Genomic DNA, 17,589 nt, shown 5'->3' with positions numbered 1-17,589 from the left:
TTGTTTTGGTATGCTCCTAGAATTCTCTTCCTCCCCCCCCCATTTTAAGAAAAAATGAAAATAAATAGAACAATATGAACTATGCACAACGTATGTTTTGGAACAATCAAAATTAATGCTATAGATTGACAGAAAAAAGGCATTTGATGGTATTGAGAGTACACTTTTGAAAATACCATTCTATTCAAAGTTTGTGGTACTTATTAACAGAAGAAATACTTAAAACTTTTTTTAAAAAAAAAACATATTTTTGGCACATTTATATTGGTCTCTCAAAAGGGATGTGAGGGTTTTGCCAATAATGAATAGTTTACACAACACAGAAAAATGGTCACTTTCAGCAATTTAATGTCCAAGTTCCAAAAGTACAAAACACATTTCCAGTTTAAAATCTATTGGTAGTTAAAAAATTCCTAATACTTCTTCATCCATAAGAACTTTTCAAAATGTAATGTTTATTACAACTGAAGCTCCAATATGTCACTTCTTGCCAAGGAAATTGTGTCTGAACACATAAGGCTCCTATTGATCTGCTAATTAAAAAGCCTGTATTGTACCAGTACAGAGAGCGCTTACCAGTGCTGCTACTCCGATGTGTATGGAATTCACCCACCAATAAGCACTTCCCTCATTCATAAACAGAAGAATCCAATTCATTAACTCAAAGAAATACACACATAGATTAGGTCTCTCCAATGAAATGAATGGGGAATGTGCAAGGGTTAGTATGTGCATGTGAGCTTACACAGAACAGCGACAGGCAGAGCAACTCTATACTCACATTTATGTAGGGTCTCAGATCCATCACAGATCTGCTGGTGTGACTTCACTTTTGCCACTACCTAAAGCTGCTCAAAGGGCATAACTCAGGTATAGAACTGCATTCTGAGGCACATGAGTTTTATTCTGAATGGGCAGAATAAAACATAACAGACTGGGTCAATAGCTTTTCCCTGCTTAAAAAGATCAATGAAAAAGAAACTCTAATGTATGGAAGAAATTAAATTGCAATTAATCACATCCTCTTAGTGCTATTATATAGTGAACTGCACACCATATCAGCTACAATCTGCTACACTACCATAAACAAGCTAAGCCTCATCAAGTTTCAAGTACGTTATTCTAAAAATCATTTCCTGCAGTATTTGACCAGTCCGAATAATTTAATACCTTGTATTAAACGGGTGCTAAATTTGTATTAACACCTCTATCTTTGCAAGAAGCAAATGTTTAGGTTTCCATTATATCATACTTTTTTAAAAGCTTCAAATTAAAACCAAAGATGACCAAAAATTTGAATCCCATTAACTGAATTTCAGCAGCTTTTCATTGGATTCAAAAATAGTTCAATGAACCTGCAGCAGTAAGCATTTGCTCCCAGAATGTGTTTAAAATTTGGAGGGAATAATCTGCAAATTAATACTTGTCCTCAGACTCCTTGCCTGAATGCTACATAGCAATTTGTAGCCCCCACCCCCCCAAAACCAGCAAATTCTCCATCATGTAGGAACAATTAATAAACATTGTTACACAATAGTGTCTTGTGTAGTTAATCATCATCATCATCATCCCATACATGAAATGAATATTTTATTTTTGTTTTTTTCAGGCAACGGCGTAAGTAAAATCTTCTCTTTCTTTGATGATAAAGGGTAAGGTGATCTTTACTCTTTGCAATGATACTGGTCAGATCCTAAACTTCCATATGTTCACTATCCCTAAGAAGTGTGAAAACACAGTTTCCTTCAATGTTTCTAGAGATAGAGGTATCCGACCCAGTAGACCAAATTAAACAGCAGGAATGATGTAGGGAAAAAGACCCTTGAATAAGAGTCTAGTTCTAAGAGGTCTATGTGTATCCGTCCTTTCCGCCATGAGCCGGATTTACATTCTTCATAACAGCAGAAAAAGCTCTGACAGTCCTTCCCATCCAGACATTCATAGATACAATTGTCTTCAAATTCTTGCCAGTACATGGCATTATTCAATGTGATGACTGTAGGAGGAGGCCTCATTTCTAGTACAGAATAGTTCTAGAGGGGAAAGAAAGGACAGAAGAGATAATATCTTGGCTATTATAGTGATATATGAGCTTTGTCATGCAGATACTTTGGGCTGATCTAGACAGAGAAATCATGGCTTGCAGACTTCCCCTAGGACTCTACCACTTTAAAGTGCAAGAGGGAAATGCTTGTTTGGATACTCTGAAAAGACACATAGGACAATAGCATGTCAGAAGCAGTAGCAGACAGTGTACTGGGGTAGCGCTACTCACCAGACCTCCAGTTGGTCATATTGTTGCTGCTTACTGGGACAGAAGACAGGCATCGGTGAGGTTTCCACTGTGTGAATGGACCAGTGGAGCCAATCTGGTGCTCCTGACAGTGTGCTTGCACTCTGCCAGCTTGGCTGCCATCTCCTCCCTCCCACTCTACCTCCTGGTAAGCAGCAGCAACATACCTAACTGCAGGGCACACTGTCTGCTACTGGTCAGAAGGGTTCTAGCTTCATTTTTATGCTGGTTTCTGTGCTGCTTGCATTTTATGTCTTTGGATGATGACCTTTAGGCTAAAAAATAAAACATGAATTACTCTTCTATGGACAAATAGCCTTTTCTTCATACAGGGAATATTCAAAACTTCATTCAAGAGTAACACAGTCCCAGGAAAGTTATTGTTCTGCATGGATGCACAACTGTTACTTGAATTGTACCGAAGCAGGTGTTAGTTGACTTTGGATCCAAAATGAACTGTAAGTGACTCCTCTTCGAATTGTAGAAAAGGTGTTTATGACTTACAACACAATCCTGTATCTGTCTATTTGGAAGCAAGTCCCCGTGAATTCAATGGGAGTTACTTCCAACCCGGGTAAGAGTGTATAAGGATGCCACCAAAGGGGAGTGTTGTGTGAGAAAGGAGAATTGAAATCCTGAGATGGTCTTTGGTTTGTGCAAGCTTTTGCACAACCATATGCACAATTTTCTGCTCATGGGTGTGTACCAGAGTGCACAATAATGTGGAGAAAATTTGAAGCAATGGTTTGTATGAATTAGCTCTAAGCAATCTGCATTATATGGGGAAAGAATACAACCTAGGTTGCTTTTTTAAGTAAACTTCATGATGTACATTCAACTTGTGTTGAATGCGGAATGTGAGTGCAATTTAGATATTCTCTCATTTCCTTTCGTTTCAGGGAGAGGTTTATTTTGTGTGTGTGTGAGGGGATTTCAGGGCAAGCCCTGTAAACAAAACAAAGAGAGAAGAGACAGCACTGTGAAATAATTTAGGGGAAGACAAGGGAGAGAGCTTGCAATTGCAGTGGTGGTGGGAAAAGCTTTTTACTTATTTTTTCTTTAAAAAAGCTTATGGGGAGTTGGGGACATCCAATGATGGATTCCCCTAACCCTCTGGAGCCAATTTTGGGTTGTGCCTGGGGGATGCAGGGGCCAGGAAAAGGAGATGCCCTGTTACACAAGCAGGTTGTCTCTCCTATTGATATCAGTGGCCAAAGAGCTTAACTGTACCATGTCTGCAGCTTTCATTGATAAACTCTGTGTGGGTAAATGCTGGCCAGTAGGCTACTACTGAATACTAATAACTGTAGTCTTAAGATTAATAGACACATTCTTTCTGTTGAAGCAAAAGTTGTGTTTTTGTATTGAGCCAAGGTATTAAGAAGCATCAAAGTGAAGGAGTTATTTACTTCCATCTCATTTCAATTTGTATTCATAAGGCTCAAGAAAAACCCCCAGAATAAAATATTTCAATTCATGGCATCATTTAAAGATGTGTTATTCCCCCCCCCAAAAAAAACAAATGTTTAAAAATCCATACTTACCATCATGTGACCGAAACTGACATCAGGTAGCTCAAGTGAAAGAAATGAGAATAAGAAGAAAAACTTAGAAGAATTTATAAGAATACATATTTTATGCTGTAAACATTGATACTGTTTTTGGCAGTATCTCAGATGTTATTTTAGAAGGAAAAGAAAGTAAGAAATCCTGTAACATGCCTAAGATCCTTACATGTTGCATCTAATAGAATTGGCCAGATCCTGCCTATGGGCAAGATCTAGCCCAGGTTAAGCACTTTTTAGTTCCATGGACTTCAATGGGAAACATTAAAATGTGTGCTTAGTTTGAAATCAGTGGGAATCACAAGTCTTGAATCAGACTCTCTGTTATGTTTTATGACATGGGAATTCTCCCCATGATTCCCTCCTGGTATTAAAGCATCAAGAGAGAAAAAAGAATACAGACATCACTACCTCAGAAAAGGATGCATGCCCCACTGAGCCACTCTTGAATCTGTAAACATATTAATGTCTTGCCTGGAGCCAATAACACATATTAAACCCTTCCCCTGTGACTTTAAAAAAAAACCAACCCCCCCCAACCTTTTTATTTGTAAAAATCTAAAGGCAAGACAGCAAAAAAGTGATCTGTGAAACTGAAAAAAAATCAATACAGTGTGTGGTTGTGCAAAACATAAAAGAGTTTCTAGTTTCTCATGAAGAGAAAAAAAATTATAGATTCTACAGCGCCTTCCCCAACCTTATGCCCCCCAGATGTTTTGAATTACTACTGCCATCAATTCCAGCTACCATGGCCAATGGGCAGAGATACCGAGAGTTGTACAACAAAGCATCTGGAGTGTACCGGGTTGGGGAAGTTCTACTGTGTTATAAATACATCCAAACCCTGATCCAAACCTCCAGAAGTATGGCACCATCAATATCAATTGCCAATATGGTGTATATGTTTACAGCATTCAGGCTGAAAATGGATGGTTATTTGTTGCAAAACAAAGCCATCTTCTCCCCCACCATGGGATGCTATGAATAATTGTCCATTTCAAAGCACACAAAAAAATTGTCCCAGACACGTTGCATGAAGAACATTTTCTGTTATTTGCATCCTCAGATGGGTCTATATGTGAAAATAAAAGGAAGCAAGCTACAGATCCCTTCACTGGGGAGACCTGCCTGTCCCCTGCTGCAGTGGTGAGTGGGTGTGGCCCATCCTCATCAAAGGGCATTCAGTTTGCAGTCCTGCCTAATTTCCCATAGAAGTGATGCTGTGCCTAAAAAGAGGACAATGATCTGAAAATAATAAAGCACATCTCCTGATATGGGGAACAAAAAAGTAAAACAAACCATATCAGAGATGGCAAACAATTAAACACTTGGAGAGGTAAGACTTGATCCAAGGGTTACCAAATCACTGTCCATTGAACCATTGTTATGGATCCCCTTCCTTTGCCTTGTACACCTAGTTTACCTATCATGAGTTAGGCCCCTGAATTATTGTGTTGCACTCTATCATGCTAGTTATTATACCAATTAATTAAGCAGCACTTCCATGCAAACTTGCCACCCATGTCCTGTATTTATGTCCTATATATCTCCTTGTAGTTATGTCAGTCTTATGTTCCTTCAGCAATCTTAGAAATTGATGGTACCATATGGTTCTATGTAATAACACTGAACTACTTCCAGTGTTTTTCTTCCTCTGGAGGAATAAAATTGTTGGGTACAATTCAATGTCTGTTAACTTGGAAGATTTGTTCCCCGGTTTAAAAATTCACCTCATCTTACCGACTTTTTCTTCTTTGTACAGTGCGGTTTCCTGCAACTCGAGTAGTAGTTGAGGGTGGCATACTCCATCAGAGCAGCAAAGACAAATAAGAAGCAGACAGTCACAAACAAATCCATGGCGGTGACATAGGAGACACGGGGTAAGGAATTTCTTGCAATGGTGCTGAGCGTTGTCATGGTTAATACTGTAGTGATACCTGGGAACAGAAAGATGTATGTTTACATTTTTGAAAGAAAAACAAACTTAGATGTATAATAGAATTATGGCTGTGTACACATTAGGGATGGGAACAGTTAGCTGGTACCACTTTGAAAACATTCAGTTGACCTAATAGGCAGTATTGATTCAAGTTTGTTCTTTGTCCACTATGCACTGCTTTTATGAATCTATTTTTTCCCTCCAAAAATATCAATATTAACATCAGTATATTTAGAAAGTATCTATATTTTGAAAGGAATTATTGATATTTTGAAAGAAAATAGTACTATTCTGAAAAAAAATCAATATTTTAAAAGGAATTATCAATATTTTGAAAGGAATTATCAATATTTTGAAAGGAAAGTGGCTTCACCTCCTCCTCCTCCTTCTCTGCTATTGTAGGCTATTATAAACTTGGAGCTTGGATTATTTGAGTGGAGAGGGGGTGGCAGAGAGAGAAAGAGAGAGAGAGAGAGAGAGAGAGAGAGAGAGAGAGAGAGAACACTGTACTTCTGTGCTGTGAATTAAAATCAATAAAAGAAAAACATATTGGCGGGAATATTGAAGGGGGAAAAATCCAGTGTTGGGGGAAAGCCAGTGAAGTTCAGAGCAAACAGGATCACCCCACAAAGATGGAGAATATGCACAGCATTGAAAAATCCAGTGCTAAATCTAAATTCGGCAGAATTCTCACCCATCCCTAGTATACGTGACATTTTATTCTACAATCAATGGAGGCGACTTGTTTTTTCTATGTAGTGCACACACAATTTAGATCTATTGCAAAGCAGTTCTTGAGAAACTGGTTTCATTCCAAAAATAAAAACTCATTGCAGACTGATTCTGGATTACCCCACAGTGTATCCATTTGAAAACAGATAAAAATAGATGTAGACAGTCCTGGCAGTTGGGGTGGGTATAGCCACATCTTACCAAAGACATTATGGGTGGGTGTATACCACGATCATAATCACCACTTCTTCCTTCATTCACCTGGGCCACGTGCAGGGAGGAAAAGTCATAGATAACCTAACCTAATGAAACTGATTACCTAGAGAGATAGTGGGCTCTCCAACACTGGAGGCATTCAAGAGGCAGCTGGACAGCCATCTATCGGGAATGCTTTGATTTGGATTCCTGCATTGAGCAGGGGGTTGGACTTGATGGTCTTATTTTATTTATTTATTTGTTTCATTTATAGACCGCCCATAGCGAATAGCTCTCTGGGCGGTGTACACAAAGGTTAAAATACAAAATACGACAATAAAATCAAGCTACACACAATAACGTTATAAACATTTAAACATTTAACAGTTAAAATGCCTGGGAGCATAGCCAGGTCTTAACCTGGCGCCGGAAAGACAGCAGTGTAGGCGCCAGGCGTACATCTTCGGGGAGGCTGTTCCACAGTTTGGGGGCCACTACAGAAAAGGCCCTGGATCTAGTAACTATCCTCTGGGCTTCCCGATGAGTTGGTACCCGGAGGAGGGCCTTAGATGCTGAGCGAAGTGACCGGGTAGGTTCATAGCGGGAGAGGCGTTCCACAAGATATTGTGGTCCCACACCGTGTAAGGCTTTATAGGTCAAAACCAGCACCTTGAATCTGGCTCGGAAGCAAATAGGTAGCCAGTGCAAACGGGACAGAACAGGTGTTATATGCGCTGATCGGCTAGTTCCCGTCAACAATCTGGCTGCCGCGTTTTGCACTAGCTGGAGTTTCCGAACTGTCTTCAAGGGCAGCCCTATGTAGAGCGCGTTACAGTAATCCAATCTAGAAGTTACCAGAGCATGAATAACTGAGGCGAGGTCATCCCTGTCAAGATAGGCACGTAGCTGGGCTACCAGCCGAATGTGGTAGAACGCATTCCTCGCCACCGAGGCCACTTGTGCCTCAAGAGACAAGGAAGGATCGAAAAGAATCCCCAAGCTACGAACCTGTTCCTTCAAGGGGAGTGTAACCCCATCTAGAACAGGGTGAACATCCACCATCCGGGCAGGGAAGGCACTCACCAACAGTGTCTCAGTCTTGTCTGGATTGAGTCTCAGTTTATTAGCTCTCATCCAGTCCATTATTGCGGTCAGGCAACGGTTCAGCACATCCACAGCCTCACCTGATTCAGATGAAAAGGAGAAATAGAGCTGCGTGTCATCAGCATACTGATGGCAACGCACTCCAAAACTCCTGATGACGGCACCCAGAGGCTGCATGTAGATGTTAAAAAGCATGGGGGACAAAACCGACCCCTGAGGGACTCCACAATGAAGAGTCCAAGGTGTCTAGCAATGTTCCCCAAGCACTACCTTCTGACGACGATCCGCCAAGTAGGAGCGGAACCACTGCCAAGCAGTGCCTCCAACTTCCAACTCCGCGAGTCTCCCCAGAAGGATACCATGGTCGATGGTATCAAACGCTGCTGAGAGATCAAGGAGAATCAACAGAATCACACTCCCTCTGTCCCTCTCCCGACAAAGGTCATCATACAGGGCGACCAAGGCTGTTTCAGTGCCAAAACCGGGCCTAAAACCGGATTGAAACGGATCTAGATAATCGGTCTCATCCAAGAGCACCTGGAGTTGGCCGGCAACCACCCGCTCCAAAACCTTGCCCAAAAAGGGGACATTCGCCACCGGTCTATAATTGTTCAAGTTATCTGGGTCTAAGGAAGGTTTCTTTAAAAGAGGTCTCACTACTGCCTCCTTGAGGCTACCAGGGACTACTCCCTCCCTCAAGGAGGCATTTATCACTTCCTTGGCCCAGCCGGTGGTACCAGTCCTGCTAGCCTTCACTAGCCAAGATGGACAAGGATCCAGAGCAGACGTGGTCGCCCGCACCATTCCAAGCACCTTGTCCACTTCCTCAAGCTGCACCAATTGAAACTCATCCAATAATGAAGGGCAAGACCATGTTCTGGACACTTCAATAGATTCAACTGTCATAACATCAGAGTCTAGGTCCCTACGGATGCATGCAATTTTATTTTGGAAGTGCCCCGCAATGTCGTTACAGCGAGCTTCAGATGTTTCTATGGTATCTTGAGGACCAGAATGTAAGAGTCCTCGTACAACCCTAAAAAGCTCTGCTGGACGGCAGAGAGATGTCCTAACAGAGGTAGCAAAATAGGACTTCTTCGCCGCCCTTACCGCTTTCATGTACGACTTAGTGGAGGCACTTACCAAAGCATAATTGCATCCGTCTGGAGTTCGCCTCCATCTGCACTCTAGCCTCCTTCTCTCTTGCTTCATCACTCTCAGCTCCGGGGTATACCACGGAGCTGTATGAGCTCTGCAACGAAGAGGGCATGCGGGAGCGATCGTGTCAATAGCCCGGGCCATCTCCGTGTTCCACAGTTCAACCAAGGCCTCGACAGGAGCGCCAGTATTATCAGCTGGAAAAACTCCCAGGGCCCTCTGAAAACCAATAGGATCCATAAGCCTCCGGGAGCGGACCAACTTAATAGGTCCCCCACCCTTGCAGAGGGAAAGAGTCGTCGTAAGTCTAAAACTCAGCAGGCAGTGATCTGTCCATGACAATGGAGTAGATGAAAAACACCCCACCTCCAGATCACCATCTCCATGACCAGTGGTGAAGATCAAATCAAGAGTGTGACCTGACACATGTGTGGGGCCCATAACAAATTGAGACAGCCCCATGGTTGTCATGGAGGCCATGAAGGCCTGAGCCACCCCAGATAAGACAGTCTCGGCATGAATGTTGATATCCTCCAACACCACAAGTTTGGGGGACCTCAACAACACCTCCGAGACTATCTCTGTCAGCTCAGCTAGGGAAGCTGTTGGGCAGCAAGGTGGGCGGTACACCAACAGGATTCCCAGTCTGTCTCCTTGGCCCAACACAAGGTGAAGGCACTCTAGACCAGTCGCCATCTGGACAGGATGCCTGGTGAGAGAGAAAGTACTCCTATAGACCACAGCGACCCCGCCTCCCCGTCCCTCAGATCTACCATAGTGCTGCACCGTATACCCAGGTGGGCAAAGCTGAGAGAGAGCAACTCCTCCCTGCTCACCCACCCAGGTCTCGGTTATACATGCCAGGTCAGCACCCTCGTCCACAATTAAATCGTGGACAAGGGAGGTCTTATTATATACCAACCTGGCATTCAAAAGCAGCACCTGGAGATCTAAGGGCTGGCTGATAGAACAACCAGCAGTTCTGTGGCCTTGAGGAGAACCGGAACAAGGCACAGACACAACTTGTCTGGGACGAGTTCCCCTTACCTGGCACGTTCTCCTCCTAACGCCATACCTCCCATTACCCGTCACTACGCTAATTGGGCCCCCCGAAAGACCCCCCGTTAAATACAAAGTATGCTCTCCCAGGCACATTTTAAAAATACTTTAAGCACAAACAAACACATTCACACAACAACATATAAAAATACACATAAATATACACAAACACATCCACTCAATCTCATTCATACACACAACGAACAGAGCAAACAAACGAATTAAAATGCACCTAAAAAACCAGCAATGATAGCCAACGTTAAAATTTCCTCCACATCAAGCTTCGTCCGTAAATGATGTCATCAAACCATGTTGTAAATATCTACCAACAACCCAGTAAACAAGCAATAAGCAAGCTAAAAGGACAAGGCACGCCCTGAGCAGCAAACTCATCCAATTATACTATTCTATGATTCTATGATAACCAAGGGCAGAGTTTTCAAATGTGTACCAAGTAACCATGCCCTTATGGACAGCAGGATGTATAATCAATCTAGATAAATCTGCCATGAACAGGTAAGTGTGTATACAGCCTCAAATTCAATTATTGTCCCTTCACTGGAAAAATATTATATAGTCTTCATTATTCACAATATATTTTAACTTTTTTAAAAACTGCAAATTAATGCAGAAACAGACCAGACCATGAAAACCATGCAAAAGAAACATGGATTGGAAACATAGAGATTCACCCCTTTCTATGTAAACAGCCTGGGCTGTTTGTAAGCAAGATCACATTTTTATCACCAAGGCTTTCCAGTCAATCTATACAGTCTACTCTCCATGGCTGGATTACAAACCACCTGTTTTTCCAAAGGAAAAACAGAAAAAGAACAACTGAAGGTTTTCTGATGGAAAGCCATGACAGACCAGACACAACCTGCATGTCTTATGTTGCTTACCTCTGACACATGCAGGGCTGGTTCTAAAGGGCGGCCAGGTGGGGCACTGGCCTGAGGGCCCCTGGAGCTACAGGGGGGCCCTCAGTGGCCCTTCAGCTCCCCTTCCACGATCCACCCCCACGCCCCCCCACCTACCTGTCTCCTGTCTTTTACATTGCCCTTAATGAAGATGGCGGCCACGGTTTTCCTAAGGTACCAAAGCCCCTGCTGCCATCTTAGTTGATGGCAGAGATGTGCACGTGTAGCACACACGTGTGCCATCAACAAAGATGGCGGCAGAGGCGTCATCCCCTTAGGGAAACCGCGACCGCCATCTTCGTTCAGGGCAATGGTAAAAGACAGGAGACAGGTAGGTGGGGGGCTTGGGGGGCAGCACGTACGCACACACACACACACACACACACACACACCGGGGCCCAGGGCAAGCTGATGCCCAAGGGCCCTGGCATGCCTGGAGCCGGCCCTGGACACATGCCAACCTCAAGGTAGCAAATACTGTATAATTATATCTGAATCAACTGCTTTGAGAGTTCCAGATATAATGCTTCAATTAATTATTTTCCATCTCTGTCCTCCGCTCTTTCTGATTCTCTCCACTATTTCATCATAGTAAGCATAGTACTGCTTACCAAGACCTCTGCTGAAGGGGATAAAGGCTTCATACCCCCAAGAGCAGCTGTCAACAGTACTAGCATTTTGCTAATTAATTTCACTGAGTAAAATTTCTCCCTGATGTATCTCAGTTAAAGTTAACAGAGTTGCACCCAGGGAGCTTTTGGCCCAATGGGTCTCTCTCTTCATTCTGTGTAATTAACATTAATGATATAGAAGCGTAAGGATATTTTCAACAGGTAGCCTTTGGCTATTGTAAAACAATCTTTTTGGAATCAGGCATTCGTCACTGTTTCTGCTGGAAGAGTTTCTTCTTTCAGATTTAAATAAATGCCAAACTATCAAATAAACAGAATCAGTGACTCTAAAAAGCTTGCCTAAAATTGACCACTGGGAAGTAGTGGATGGTGCTTTAAGAGATGTTTAGGCTGAAAATCCGAACCTACTTACCACTGAACTTAATAGGACTTACTTCTGACGAGAGATGGTTAAAGATTTGATTTATGCTTGTATATTGCTTTCATTTGGCTTCAGGCATTCAGTTAAGGGCACTTGCAAATATGAATGTTCCTGATCGAATACTCTGGAGCAGGATTGGTCCAAACACAGCCCTGCTCTGAATAGGATGAAAGGGCTGTGATTACCCTGATTCTGCAACTCACCTCAGCAGCCTCCACTTTCCCCTGTCTTGTGGCAGGAGGAAGGCAGAGGCAGCAGTGGCTTCAGTACTTCCAAGTTGTGTTCAGATGTTCACCTGAACATGCAGAGAGTTCAACTGGGCAGGGGTGTGCATGTAAGCCCCACCCCCTGTTTAACCCAGATGTCCCCACCCTGATCTTCAGATTTTTGCATGAAGGTCTGCAGAGAGATTTCAATCATGTTTGACTGAATGTGCTTAGAAACCTACCCATGAGTGGAAACCCTTGCTTATCATGGTTTCCAGTCATGGGGAGAGTTTCCATTTGCATTCAGTCGAAAACACTTAACCCCCCTTTTCAGATCTTCATGCCAATTACACCAAGATCTGAAGAGCAGTCCATGGTGTCAGAGGACATCCCTCCGCAAGTTTAACCTTCACATGTTCAGGCAAATGCTTGAGTGCAGCTCTAGTCTCCAGCAGTATGCAATTCTCCTTCAGCAGGAATGATGTGCACAACATTCCTTTTGCACTGGGGAATGGACCAAAACTACAATTCCCAGCATCCTCAGTCTGAAAAAGACAATGCGCTTGCTTTTCCCGCTATAGCTAATAACATTGTCACCATGTTCTCCCATAATACCTTAATTGGAATGACACCTCTGTATGTCATGAATGTACTGTCATTCTAACTGGGTCATGATATGGGATAATGGTAGTCCACCAGGCAGCACAGCAATTACATTTTTAAAAAAGAAGAGGGGATGGAGGAAATGGTCTCACTACTGCTTGTCCTGGTAAGCACTCCTCTCCTGGAAATTTTAGAATTTCTCCTGTCCTTCTCCAAGAACTTATCAAACTACTGCCCTATTTTTGTGGCCTGCAAATGGGCCCCCAGAACTGAGGGTGACATGTTCAGTTCAGCACTAATTCTACGTCAATTGAAAACATGCCATGTTTAGTCTCTGTGTATATTAGAATATTATTCTACCCACTTGAGGCCTATTTGTGGGAAGAAAACAGGTGCTGGCCTTGGGCTTCTGTGGGTTCACACATTCCCTTGTCACTACAATCCCACCCTTCTGCCATCCCCTCACTGTGGAGAGAAATGAAGGACCAAATAGAAAATACCATATTAGAGTAACATGGGGTTTTTCACTAGGTTGTTTATTCCCACTCCCTGCAGGGAGGTCAATGGAGAGGGGTGGAGATAAGAGTGTATGAAGAAGGCTGTGAACCTTTTTTCCTTGTCTTACCCTCCTGGGGGGGGGAATGAACATTCTAATGATGAATTCCAAGGTTATTGGAGTCCCCATTCAGTCACAACGAGAGGACTGGTAAACGGATAGGAATGAGTGTATGAGCCCAAGTTAAGGCCCATTCTCAGTCTCTTCCCAGAGACAACTCCAGGACAGGGGCTAACTTTCAAGTAGGCCATATGCAATACTTTCTTTCTTGCCAGAGTGTGTGCTCTCTCTCTCTCTCTCTCTCTCTGTATACACACCTTCACCCCTTAGGGGGTGAAGTATGAGATGGAGGGATTGAAGCAAGAGGCCATAGTCCTTTGTAGCCACACAAATTAGCTTGCTTTTGGCAGGCCATCCACCCACTCTTGTTCAGGCAGAGCAGGGTTAGCCAGGCATCTGCCTGGGAGCCGAGTCTGAATTGTTTGGCTCACATTCCTTGATTGGCCTTGGTAATGGAGTTCATTTTCATCTACTTTGACCATCGGGGGCATCTTCTAATTTAGTCTGTCTTTTCTTCTTCCCTCAGGTGGAGTAGAGAAAAAGACCCAGAGTAAACTGGTGAGGATCTTTGACAGTAGTGGCCTCCCTCCCTACACTGGCATCCCTGCTGCTTACCTAGATGAGGCTGGGGCAGGGCAGTGGCAAGGTTGGGGCTGTCTGCGCACATTGGTGGAGCAAATCCAGTGCTCCCACTGGTGCAGCTATGCAGCACTAATCTCACCACCATCACCACAATCTCATCCTCATCCAAATAAACTGAGCTATGTTGATGTTACAAGGGCAGCTGTGTGGCTCAACTCCACCATCATGGACTACTACTGTCCCTTGAAACACCAGAGGGGTGAAGCCTGGCTTAACTAAATTCGGGGATGGGACCATGGCTCAGTGACCATGCTTTGCATGCAGACAGTCCCAGGTTAAATGCCTTGCATTTCCTGATGAGGCTGGAAGAGACCCCACCTAAAATCCTGGAGAGCTGATGCCAGTGTAGACAATACAGAGGTAGATGGACCAATGGTAAGGCAGTTTCCTAAACTGACTTCTCACAGCCTACTAGCTTGAGGGGATATGGAACAGAAGGCACTCATCGCTCAGGGCCCCCTCTCCTAAGACTCACTGTCTGAGTGGAGGGCGATGAAGTTGGCAGAGCCTCCTCAGCAGTCCTTTAAGATCTGTGGCCAATAGGGATGGGGGAGACATTTGATTCAGTTCACGTTTCAAAGCAAACCTACCCAATTTACACTTTCTGAAACAATGCATGCATTGAATCACAGCCGTTCTTCAAAATGCACACTTCTTGGAATCTTGCTGTGCAATTCTCCACCAAGTAAGCCAAGTAACGTGTAGAAAAATGTGTATTCTCGGAAAAATTGCTTTGCAAATACATAAATAAATAAATGGCAGTATTACCTGTAAAAATGTGTATAGGAGGAGAAATTTGCACTAAAATGCTGATGAATTTTAACAAGGACTTTATAAATAGCAACAACCACTGGCAAACTGATGTGGGAATGTGAAAAACTGACCTTAAGAGTGGGGAAAAAATGAGAAACAGAGAAAAACCAAAATGGACAGATACACCCATCCCTAGTGGCCAAGGAAGAACAAGGATCTGTTGGTTTAATTGATGTTTGGAGGAGCCAAAGTGTTGCTTCCTGACTAAGGTGGGCACTGGGAGATGCTCTATCTCAATGTCCACCTTGGCAGATAGGACATGCACACTGAGAAAGTTGCAGAGGGCTGGTAGATGTTGCAGATCCATCTTTGCAATTAATATTGTTGTGGCCCTATTTCAATCCAGATTTGGTGTCTCATGTCTTGACTCAGGTGTGCGTGCAGAGGACAAGAAGCTATATCTCATATCAATAAGGTGCACAAGACCTAATTGCTAAGGCATCTCTTGTATGAGGATGTGATCTTGACAACCAAGAACTTACCCTGTCCCCATATATCTGCTGGATTTCAGTGGCACATGCATACATCTCACCCAGGCAACTTTGAAACTTTCTAAAATTCAGATTTATACCTCTGCAGCCAAATGCTTTTTAACCTTCTAATTTCCCCTTGGCCAGAGGGGCATTCAAACACTGTAAAGATAATAACCATGTTCTGATTAAACATCTAACTCCTGCCTCCCTATAATCAGATTAGTAACTGAGATGTGCAGTGATAAGCAAGCTGCTTCTGGAAAGCCAGGGACAGACGGTTTTTGCTAGCTGTTTAAAGCCACTTGACATTTGCATGATCTTTCTTCTTCCATAAAAAGTCAAGCATTGTGAAAATATAATTCAAGAGCATGCTCTGTCATCATTTCATCACACTTTTGATAGAGAAAAATATATTCACAGCTGTGTCTAATCATTCCTTGTTTTTACAACTATGTCTGACTTAAATGGGGGCCAGAATTTAGCAACATCTGATGCTCAAGCCCCTATTCAATATGTCAGTAGTCGGCGTGGCAATAGTAAAGGTTTAACATTTGTCCCTGAAAAGTTTTACACAACTCTTCCCACTCCTATATCTGTGAAACATGCTTCATTTGGGCATAGATTCCTAAAGCTGAGATCCTATACACACTTACCTGGGAGTAAGCCCAATTGAACCTAATGAGACATGCATAGGATTGTATCTTTAAGTGGTTTTGTTGGGGAGGGAGATAAATATTGCTCTTGCAGACCTTGAAAAATCAGAGACTTTGACACCAATGGCTCCAGCGGTAGAGAACCAGTGTCCGTCAGGATGTTGCTGGATTTATTTATTTGTTTGATTTACATCCCACCCTTTCTCCCAGTAGGAGCCCAGGGTGGCAAACAAAAACACTTAAAATCACTTTAAAACATCATAAAAACAGACTTCAAATATATTAAAACACAACAACCATTAGAAACATATTAAAACAAAACATCTTTAAAGACAATTTTAAAAAACCTTTAAAAACATTTTTTTAAAAAGAAGGTTTAAGAATATATTAAAAAGCAATTCCAACACAAATACAGACTGGGGAGAAGGTCTCTACTTAACTTGTTGAAAGAGGAAGGTCTTCAGTAGGCACCAAAAAGATAACAGAGATGGTGCCTTCTAATATTAAGGGGAGGGAATTCCAAAGGGTAGGCATAACTACACTAAAGATCCGTTTCTTGTGTTGTGCGTAATGGACTTCCTGAAAAGATGTTATCTGCAGGAGGCCCTCACCTGCAGAGCACAGTGATCAACTGGGTATATAAGGGATAAGACAGTCTTTCAGGTATCCTGGTCCCAAGCTGTATAGGGCTTTATACACCAAAACTAGAACCTTGAACTTAGCCCAGTAACTAATAGATAGCCAGTGCAATTCTTTCAGTAGCAGTGACATGTTGGTGATAACCTGCTCCAGTGAGCAGTCTCACTGCTGCATTTTGCCCCAGCTGCAGCTTCCGGACCAACCTCAAGGATAGCTCCACATAGAACGCATTACAATACCCCATTCTCATGGTTACCAGCGTATGGACAACAGTGGTCAGGCTATCCCTGTCCAGAAATGCCCACAGCTGTCTTACCATCCAAAACTGGTGAAAGGCACTCCTAGCCACGGAAGTCACCTGGGCCTCTAGCCACAACGATGTATCCAGGAGCACCCACAGACTACAGATCTGCTCTTCCAGAGAGAGTATGACCTGATCCAAAGCAGGCAACTGAGCAATTATCCAAACTCGGAAACCACCAACTCACAGTTTTTCTATCTTGCTAGGATTGAGAATCAGATTATTGGCCCTCAGCCAGCCCACCACAGAGTCCAAGCACTGGTCCAGGCTTGCAGGATCTCTCCCAATTCAGATGTTTATTTATTTATTTATTTATTTCAAAAATTTATATACCGCTCTAGTTCCGAAACTCAGAATTCAGAGCGGTGAACATTAAAAAACAGAGATAATACAAAAACAGCATAATAGAATACCTAAAAACAAATAAGTAAATTAATACTAAAAAGTTCGACAACAATCTCACATTCAAACATTAAAAGCTAGTTGAAACAGGTATGTTTTAATCCGCCGACGGAATTCAATGAGAGACGAGGAACGTCGTATCTCAGATGGTAAATTATTCCAAAGAGTAGGGGCTATGACTGAGAAGGCCTTCCTCCTGGTGTTCATTTGGCGAATCATGAAA

The 17,589-nt window shown here is 42.9% G+C and overlaps 1 protein-coding gene across 5 annotated transcripts in view; it reads right to left on the bottom strand.

The window, feature by feature from the left end:
• Positions 1–336: 336 nt before the first annotated feature.
• GABRG3 (gamma-aminobutyric acid type A receptor subunit gamma3) overlaps positions 337–17,589 on the bottom strand; it is a 555,379-nt gene continuing 538,126 nt past the window's right edge. For 4 of the 5 annotated variants that reach the window (XM_061626947.1, XM_061626949.1, XM_061626948.1 and 1 more), the window contains 3 exons: positions 5,599–5,795; positions 3,838–3,867; positions 337–2,033 (listed from right to left, as the gene is read on the bottom strand). In XM_061626947.1, the coding sequence (XP_061482931.1) occupies positions 1,755–2,033; positions 3,838–3,867; positions 5,599–5,795 (506 nt within the window). In that variant the 3' untranslated portion in view covers positions 337–1,754. Of the gene's footprint in view, positions 2,034–3,837; positions 3,868–5,588; positions 5,796–17,589 lie in introns of all 5 variants that reach the window. The other variant, XM_061626951.1, reaches the window with a different exon arrangement.

The sequence above is a fragment of the Rhineura floridana genome, chromosome 5 (assembly GCF_030035675.1).
Source record: "Rhineura floridana isolate rRhiFlo1 chromosome 5, rRhiFlo1.hap2, whole genome shotgun sequence".
Classification (NCBI taxonomy): domain Eukaryota; kingdom Metazoa; phylum Chordata; class Lepidosauria; order Squamata; family Rhineuridae; genus Rhineura; species Rhineura floridana.
Note: the sequence above shows the minus strand (reverse complement) of the source record. Positions and strands in the feature narration are given on the sequence as shown.